Raw genomic sequence first — 10,233 nt, forward strand, 5'->3', positions numbered from 1 at the left:
ACAAATTACAAGAGTCCATTGGGCAAAAGTGGGAACTGCAGAGACTTTGGTTACTATTATTTTGATATCCAACTAATTTTTAAGCAGATTTTACATCTATTATTTTATCCTTGATTTTTTTCTTACAAATACAAAAATTAGCATTTTTAAAGACTAAACTACCGCAATTGATATATCTAGTGTAAGAAAACAATAGAGTTTATAAGAATGGACAAGTTGTGAAAAAGGCTTTGGAGCATTCTTTGTTGTTACTTTGCATCAAAGTACTATATCAAGAAATTATATGGAGTGAGAAAGTAAACTATTTTCAAGCAAGAAAACAAATAGTAAATTGATATGGAAAAATGGTGGCAGTTGAACAGCACAAATGGCTCAAACCAAAATGTGAGAATTGTTTGGGAAACTGACAAATTCGTTATGCTTCTATGGGAAATAAAATATTGCAAGATGAGCGCTACGTGACATGTGGCACTAATCTGCAATCCAAATGAGAAACATTGGAAAAAAGATAGGAATTTGCAACAAAGTCCAAATGGAATATTGTCGGGTATGCAAATGAAAATATCAAAATCTTGTTTTTATACATTAACAAAAATAACTTTTTGTTAAATGGCAAGACAAAATATTGCAGAGATGTACATTTTCATGTGATTAACAATAATAAAAGCTGTTTATTTTACAAAAATAATCTTTTAATAGTGTAACATCCTAAAAATACAGTCTAAAACTATATAATAGAATAATCACATTTAATAATATACAGATCAGTCTTACACTAAAAGAACATACGCTTATGGCCGAGCGGCCTTACAAAACAGTACGAGAAATTAAAACTGTACAAGATTACAATTCTGACCGAACGATTTACAAAAGAAACTACCGAACGATTATATATAGTAAAATGGAAGGTGATCGAACGACCACCTTACTATAAACTAATCTACTGACCGAACGTCCTACTGTTCGGTCTTCACTTCTACCTCAACAAGATTTTCTTCTTCTAGCGTCTCTTCCAGAAGCTCGTCTCCTTCTGCTCACATCCACAACAAATGATCATTGCAATGACAAAGACGGACGTACAAAACATGACAAGACAGGAAACACAGGGTAAGCTTAGGTAATTTAATTCATGCATAACATACATTTCACACAATCAAACACACAATATATATTTCATCATACATTTCATATAATTCATAATACTAGACTGACTGTCCGGACTGTATGAAATCTGTGTAGCTACAGGCGTTCGTGCACCCGGGTGATGTAGTAACTGGGATACCCTCAACAACTGCCACCCGAGGTTAGTCCTATTTGTCCAAAGTAACCCTAAGGACTAGAACCTCCTGCCGTTCCCACACATGACCTACCCTCCTCTACGTGAGGACGAGTACTCACGGAACATCAGGATGAACTGCCAACTTAGCATGCCCACGTTCATACTTTACAATTTCCAATATTCAACCATGAGTCGTTCCTCCCCGGAACGCTCGTCCATAAATCAACACATTTTATCCATATCACATTCTCTTCATCTTTCATTATCAATCCTCTCAAGTTAACCTGTTGTACAAGGATCACTAAGGGTACGAAATACCGAACGTCCAATCACTAAACTCAGAACAAGACCAACACTTGGAGCGAGACCGAGAGGTCTCCAGTTCCAGAACAGATTAAGATCAAAGATGGTTACCATCGGGTTGAGAAAGAAACCGAGTAAGATCATATATGACAAGAACTATTGGAACCCAAGGTGAGTCAATTAAATGAATTGACTCTTAGAAGATCAAAAGGAACACTTCAAAGATGATGTCGATTGCTAAAACTCTAGACCGAACTTAACGAATACAGGCACTTCAAAGAATAATACTTACAAGAATTTACATGATAAAACCGAACGTTAATAAATATACTTAGCCTTTGAAGTAGCTAAACAACAATAACCATCTGAATATCAGTCAAAGACTGAACACTATAGTGAGAAAACCCTATTGAGCTTGAACGAACGCTCTTATTATGAAGTTGGCTTAAGGAACTAGAACGAGTGCATGGTGTAAGACCAACACTTGCTTAGAACGAACACTTGGTATAAGACCAAGTGCTACTAAGCTTATAGAGAATAGATTTGATAAATATAATTAGATATTATTTGAGTAGTGTTTAAGAATAATTAAAATATACAAATACACACACACACACGCGCACACACACACACCACACACACACACACACACACACACACACACATATATATATATATATATATATATATATATATATATACACTTAAGTTTATCATAGAATGCCCAGACACAACTATGCTTGGCCGAACGCTTAAGCATAGTATTACAACACGAAGACACTCGTCCTCAACTAAGATTCTTCCCAAATGAAGGAATCCAATTTTAACCAAGTTTACTAACATTACCGAACGGTCAATGACCGTTCAGTGACGAACGTACACTATCATAGTGAAATTTCATTTTCAGAATTCATTTATATTCACCTCATTTCTTAACATATAGTTTCATAACTTATACATTCATATCATAATCAATTTTCATACTTCATATAATCCCAAACATATCAACCATCATATATTAATACAGTCAATTTCAACGAACGTTCATACAACACACATAATCATACAAATTAAATTAATAAGTTTCCCTTACCTCTGAGCGTGAACGAACGTCCTAGCGACAGAAATACGATTCGTCTGACTACAAATCTTTCTACCCTTACGTTCCACAATTCTTCAAACTAACCAAACAACAGAAAACCAATAATGGTTCAGACAAGATAACAGCATGCAACTGGTACTTGGTTTGCATGTACCAGAGAACGAACGACTAAGGATAAGAAGAACTTACCAGTTCAGAACTCAAAACTGTTCGGTTCAAACTGAACCTCTGGACGCCGAAAGTACTTATAGGGTGCCTGAACAGTGATCGGAGAAAAGAAAAGGTGAGATTTGGTAGAGAGAAGGGAGAGCTTTTAGTGAGAAGGAGGAGAATTTGAGAATATCAGAGTTTGGAGAAGAAGATGCATGCAGAGAGTGTGATGTAAACTTTCAAAAACTCCGTTTTGTTTAAAACGAACGTCCGCTCATCTGCTGACACCTGCATTTCACTATCTGATTTTCGGATCCTCGTCGCTTGACACCTGGCGTCCGTTCAGAGGAGTTTTGGGTGCGTTTTTAATGGTTCTTGACAAATAGCAATCAAATTAATTATGATAAATCGACAAGCTGTTATAAGTTAAATTATATTTAGTCCATTTAACTAAAATATCATGTTTAAGTGTTATGAATGAAAAAGCGTGATTAAAATCTCATGATTAAGATCTCATATTTTATATTAAAAAAAAGTACGACAAAAGTTAACATTATTACAAAAGTTACACAAGGAAACAAATTTCTATGGCGTTGAGTGTTACAATGAACATTAAAACGAAGAAAACACATCTTCATCAAAAAGTTACTTTTCGAAAAGTGGAGTGAACTTATCAAGAAGAAGAGTGAGAATAGGAACTTCCATACAGATTAAGTGCTTCACGTAAGGCCCAAAAGATTGGTGCTAAGTCCCATAAAACAGACCGAGTCCATTGTGAGGCATAAGAAGAAGAACAATAATAATTCTTTAACACACAATTTTTATATTCATTTTACCTATCATTACTTCCGATCATTACTTTAAGAAGAAGAGTATTCCAAAGTGGCATAACGAAAAAGTCAACCACATTTTTCAAATTAGATGGGTTGTCTCGGTTTTGCGTATGACAATAACATAGATGGTTTGAAATTTTCATAACACAACTAAATGAAACAAGTTATGCCATTGCACAATTCAAATACAACCAAAAAGTCAAATAGTTTTATTGCTACAAGGGAGACTTTCGGGAGCCAGTAGAAATTGAGGAGTACGGGGAGGAATCTTTGGTTGTGGTTGTGACGGCAGATGAAGAGTAGGAGAATTGAGTAATCTCCATGGGAGGTGCAAAGTACATTGGCACTGGCAACTTGGATGGAAGACTTGGCAAAGGGGCTTCAAAGTTAAGCACACTTATCACTTGCCTAATGGAAGGCCTCATTGTATGATCAGGGTGACAGCACCACAACCCCACAATCATCAAACATTCCATTTGCTGTTCTTCAAATTCCCGATTCAGTTTCTCATCAGCTGCTTCTAGTACTTTCCCTTTTCCATAGAGGTTCCACACCCACTCCACAAGCCTAACTTTACCAGCCTCTTCTTTCACCTCCACTGGTTTTCTACCACATGTGATCTCAAGTGCCACAACACCAAAGCTGTACACATCAGATTCCTTGCTTGATTTCCCTGTTGTCACACACTCTGGGGCTAGGTACCCCATGGTTCCAGCCAAAACAGTCGTTTGTGAACCCAGTTCGTGGTCTACCAGCCTTGCAAGACCAAAGTCACCAAGCTTTGCATTGAAATTTCCATCCAACATCACGTTGCTTGACTTGATATCTCTATGGACCACACACTGTTCCCACTCTTCATGAAGATAAAGAAGTGCAGATGCCAAACCTATGGCCACCTTGTATCTCACCACCCACGAAAGCATCACTCTATTTCCAAATAGATGAGAATCAAGGCTTCCGTTTGGCATGAATTCATATACAAGAAGGAGCTCACCTTGTTCATGGCACCACCCTATGAGTTGAACCAGGTTTCTGTGTCTCAGACGGCTGATGACTGTCACTTCTGATATGTACTCCTTTTTCCCTTGCTTTGACCCTTTCGAAACCCTCTTCACTGCCACTTCAAGGTTGGAATTCACAATCAAACCTTTGTAAACTCCTCCAAACCCTCCTTGTCCCAGCTTCCCTTCTTCAGCGAAGTTGTTCGTTGCGTTGCTTAGTTCCCGGTAGGTGAACCTCTTTGGACCAGTTCCTCTCTCAAACTCATCATCTATGGCATCAACACCAATTTCCTCCTCGTTTCCACCCCTTAGTCTATTTCTCCTTCTCCAAAAGGTAAACCATATTAGACCTGCAGCACAAGCTAAACAACCCAAACCAACACTTACACCAACCACTAGGCCAACCTTTACCTTTTTCCCACCAACCTCATCCAAGGTTGAACTGAATGACCAAAGCAAAATGTTGTGTATCTCAACCGATTTTCCCGTTGCTGCAGAAAAGCCTATTCTAACAAACTCTGGCAACACGTCCCTCAAATCAATAACGTAAGAAAGACTGGAACTGCTATTGAAGGTTGGATTTTTAGCATAGGTAAGGAAGACAGATAGAGTTTTGGATGTGGAGTTGTACCATACCCAAGCATTAGCAACAGACCCGTTCTTAATGTTGCTCTTCCAAGTGACGTTTGCAACTGATTGAATGGAATTAACATTGATCCCTACGTGGTCTGAGCTCGGATCCCATTCATTCTTGAAACTGTCGAACTCAACTGCCACCATCTGATTTTTCTTCGTGTCGAATGCGGAATCCGGGCTGAACAGGCCAAGGAACCCACCAGAAGAATTGTTGGGAATGGAAGAATCAAAGGGTGCAAGGAAGAAGGCTAAGCCATCACCAATAAATGACTCGTTCACAGCTTTCATGATAAAAGAGAAATGGGTTTTGAAATCGGTGAGACTGTTTGTTTTTTTATCCCATATCCTCACTGGTTGTTCATACGAGGCTCGACCAACGCTACTTGTGATGGGGCCATCGAGTTGGTTCTTCGTGAGCTGAAGAACACCGTTTGAGGGAAAAGCATCACCCGTGAAATTTATTTGGTTGTTCAAGTTTGACTGCTGGAAGCTGGAAAAGTTGAAGGAAACTGACTCTACAGTGTTATGGAACAAAGTGAAGAAGATGATACATATGAAGAAAGATGTTTGTTTCTGGGTTTGATTAGAGCATGAAGAAGAGGAGAAGAAAGCCATGGTAGAGAGGGATAGAAGATTTTGATGGTGTTGATGTGAACAAAGAATATAGCAACTATATGCATCCACTTTCAAAGTTTGTCGATTAAATTAATGGAATAATGATGATAACAAAACATGTTTTGAACTGTTCCTAAGTAGGTATTTGGTGAATTAAAAATATGTTGCTTTCACGAATTAATTACTAATACATGAACATACATACTCTTACACCTTTTCTGGAGAATCGTTCTAAACTTCTCTATTGTCCTGGCCCTAGACAACATGTTCAGCGATGCGAAATTTCACTCCTTTGTCTTTTCCCGTGTCTAGGGATAACCTACCATCGTTTTATGTATAAAATCAAAATCATAATACTAAATCAAAGCATTTTAGGAATTATTTTTAATAACAAGAGTTTTTTCTTTTTAAGTAGCTTCCCTCCATGAATTTTTATAATATATTTTCCCTACACTTTCTATAATTGAATTTTAAAATATTTAAAAATAACTATGATTAAAAATAATCTTTTGTTATAATATAAAACATAATATAAATTTCTAAACATAATATAATTTGTATGCTTAGGTTTCTTATTACAATATATTTTAATTAAAATGTATATTTTATATATTTAAAAGTGTTTATTTTTAAATTTTAAATTATATAAGAAAACATTAATATTATTGCTAATAGCAGCAATAATATTACATAATTAAAGTGACAATTAACGAGTAAACAAAAATCAAAAGGTTTTTTTTATCAATTTATTATTAAATATATTGGTTCGCTAAGCCAAACATATAAAGAGTAAACTAAATAAATGATTGAGGGTAACTTTATCAAATGATCAATGAAATAATATATAGAGATGGAGGTTATACATTCGGTGAAAATTGCTTAGTTAAAATTGAAGGTGACATGTTGAAACGGACATGGAAAGTTCAAATGTGTCTTATTGTAAACTACCACTAGTGCAAAAAAGACATTTAATATTACTCTTTAGACATCTGACCCTCGAATATCTAACGTAAAAAATGATCAATGACATTTTTCGTAAATAAAACAACTATTTAGACGTCGGTTATGGAAGAGTCTGACGTCTAAATACTCATATACGTCGGCTTCCCCGAATAGACGTCAAAACTAAACGAAAAAGTTAAAAAAAATTTTTTTTTATTTTATTTAGACATCTGTTATGGAGGGAACCGACGTCTAAACCCTAACTCCAGAAATTTAAAAAGTCACTTTTTGACTCCATTTAGACGTCTAATCCCGCCACTCCGACTTCTGAAGCACTTTAGACGTCTGTGAATTGGGAAACCGGCGTCTAAGCCCTAACTCCAAAAATTTAAAAGGTCACTTTTTGACTCCATTTAGACGTCTGATCCTGCCACTCCGACTTCTGAAGCACTTTAGACGTCTGTGAATTGGGGAACCGACGTCTAAGCCCTAACTCCAAAAATTTAAAAAGTCACTTTTTGACTCCATTTAGACGTCTGATCCCACTACTCCGACTTCTCAAGCACTTTAGACGTCTGTTAATTGGGGAACCGACGTCTAAACCCTAACTCCATAAATTTTAAAAAGTAACTTTTTGACTCCATTTAGACGTTTGATCCCGCCACTCCGACTTCTGAAGCACTTTAGACGTTTGTTAATTGAGGGAACCAACATCTAAACCCTAAATCCAGAAATTTAAAAAGTCACTTTTTGACTCCATTCAGACGTCTGATCCCGCCACTTCGACTTCTGAAGCACTTTAGACACCTGTTAATTAAGGGAACCGACGTCTAAACCTTAAATCCAGAAATTTAAAAAGTCACTTTTTGACTCTATTTAGACGTCTGATCCTGCCACTCTGACTTCTAAAGCACTTTAGACGTCTGTTAATTGGGGGAACCGACATCTAAATTTTGGCATTAAAACATCGTGAACGTGAGACAGCCGTTACGCGCACTCAGTGTTCATCATCTTCGTCACGTTTTCTCTTTAAGGGTTACGCTTTTCAGGTTCGTTTTCTCACTTTTGCACCGTTTTAAATTAATTTTACTCCGATTACATCACTCTTTGATGCATTATCTTTCATTTGAACCGATTAAAATGCATTTTTGTTGGGTTTTGGTGCAGTTATTCTCGTGTCTTTAGGCGGCGTTATATGGTGACGATTTCTTGCGTTTTGTACTTCTCCAATTCCCTCCACTACGTTTTTAAAACCATCCAATAAAAAAATGTACAATACATTCTCTTCAACTAAAATATAAAGTTGTAAACTCGAATCACCATGAGTCAGGAGCAACCTTAGAGACGTCTAACCTGTATGGATCGAACATCTATATAGACGTCGGATCTATATAGGTCCGACGTCTATAGAGACGTCTGACCTAAAGGGTCCGACGTCTCATTAACGTCACCCATATAGACATCGGACAAAGATCAGACGTTAAAAGCCCAAAATAACAAACGTCTAAAGTCCTTTTTGCACTAGTGTACGCCAAACGAATTTTCATAAATAATATATAATACACATCAATGTTTTTATTAGAGTGATTGTATAATTGTTTAGTATATTATATTATATATATAGTCAATTGTTAGGTAGATGGTCAGTTATTTAGTTTAGTGAAATCATTTCCAATGAGATTGAATGGTGGAAGTGTCAAGTTTGAACATATTAATTCCAAAATCATCCTGGTTAACACCTTCATAGTGATTAATCATATTTGAGCTTTAATTAGGTCGATCTAATAAATAAAAGTTTGAGATAATGTGGTAGGTTACACATTAAGTATGTATTTATTGTCCTTGTTATCTGAATTGAACTGACTATGGCATAGGAGGACATTTGACAAGTATCGACTGATCGGTGTTAACCTTTGACAAATTCATTCGAGATAGTGTTTATATGCTCTCTGAATAGGCAGTCTTAGCTTTTTTTGTGTTCTGGCTTCTGTGCTTGGATAACTCACTCCTCCACCAGTCCCATGGTTTGTTTTGGGACTACACATCGGGCTTTGTCGATGAGGTGGACTCTTGTCCGAGCGGTCCTTCTTCACGAATTGTCGCAAGTGGTCAACTTTGATTAGCTCTTCAATTTTGTCTCTCATGACCAAAACACTATTTAGTAGTGTGGTTATGGATTTTGTGATAGAGACAATGCTTGTTCTCGTCGACATTGCACAGGGTGGACTTCTTCCTTGGGGTGGAAAATAAGTTAACATTGAGGGCCTCTTTCAAAATGTTGGCTCGAGGCACACTCAACAAGTTGTAGTTGCTAAAATGGGGATCCTTTGGTCTTTCTTTACCCGCGAACGATTTCTTATCCACTACCTTTTTTCTTCTCCGGACGACTCCACATGTAACTGCTTGTGGAAGTACCTCATATCTTCCACCTGCATGTAGTGGGCACTCTTTGCCTCAGCTTGTGCACACTTTAAACAAGTTTCACACAAAAGCTGTCAGCGAACGATCCCAGTCTCAATGTGTGATCATATGGTGCATGGCAACATTTAGGATGAGGTTTCGGATTTGCAAATTCGTCTTTTCAAACCTCTCTATGAAAACCCACAATGACTCTTCTTTATCATGCCTAACATTAACCAAAGCGATCGATGCTAGGTGATGTTATCGGCTTATTGCGAACTAGGCTCCGATTCTCGCTTGGGTGATCGCAAAACAGTATATAAAATTGGCCGACAACACAAAAAACTAGGCCAAGGCGTTCCCTTTTAGAGATGTCGAGAAAACAGACACCATATGGTTCATGAAAATTCAAATTTGCTCTTTTTGGTTATAGATCCATCATATTAATTGAACATTAGCCTCCTTAAGTTATTAGGCAAAGGGGTCTTCATGATCTTGCGACAAATGGTAGTAGACCAGCGATGTTAATAATTGTGACAAAGTGATGGTTATCTTTGCTCTCAACAAAATTACTTGCCTGGACTGTTCGGTCTAATGCATCCTAGGATTGCTTAGTTGGTCCTTGAAGAGTTGGGGTGAATGGCACAGGGCCTTTATCATCCTTCTCCTGCTGAATGATCTCGTTCTCTACTTGCAATGTTTTAATTTCTTCCTTTTACTTCTTTTATATCTCATTCATTTGCCTCTACATTCTCCTCATCGTTTCCATTTGGTCCACCAGTGGTTGATGGTTTCCTATAGTGCTTGATTGCTTACTAGGTTCCTTGTGGTCACCATGTAGGCTTCAAAAGTTTTCGCTCGACCTCATAATGGGCTCCAAAATGTTTCAAATGTAGGGTTGAAAGTCCACTTAATAAATTCCTTATTGTTAACTCTAGTTGTCCTCTTCCTGTTTGGAAAGTTTATTCTCCA

General features: G+C 37.1%; 1 protein-coding gene across 1 annotated transcript; it reads right to left on the reverse strand.

Moving 5' to 3' along the window:
- Positions 1–3,717: 3,717 nt before the first annotated feature.
- On the reverse strand, positions 3,718–5,937 carry LOC148191671 (L-type lectin-domain containing receptor kinase IX.1-like). Its single transcript, XM_088100916.1, has one exon. The coding sequence runs from the start codon at positions 5,917–5,919 to the stop codon at positions 3,883–3,885; it is 2,037 nt and encodes a 678-aa protein (XP_087957042.1). The 5' UTR covers positions 5,920–5,937; the 3' UTR covers positions 3,718–3,882.
- Between the last annotated feature and the right edge of the window lie 4,296 nt (positions 5,938–10,233).

Source organism: Vigna umbellata, chromosome 10, assembly GCF_029865625.1.
Source record: "Vigna umbellata cultivar VRB3 chromosome 10, Vumbellata_1.0, whole genome shotgun sequence".
Lineage (NCBI taxonomy): Eukaryota > Viridiplantae > Streptophyta > Magnoliopsida > Fabales > Fabaceae > Vigna > Vigna umbellata.

What these genes read in the sequence shown, in the direction of transcription:
- LOC148191671 (XM_088100916.1), bottom strand. Translation starts at nt 5,919, where the DNA reads ATGGCTTTCTTCTCCTCTTCTTCATGCTCTAATCAAACCCAGAAACAA.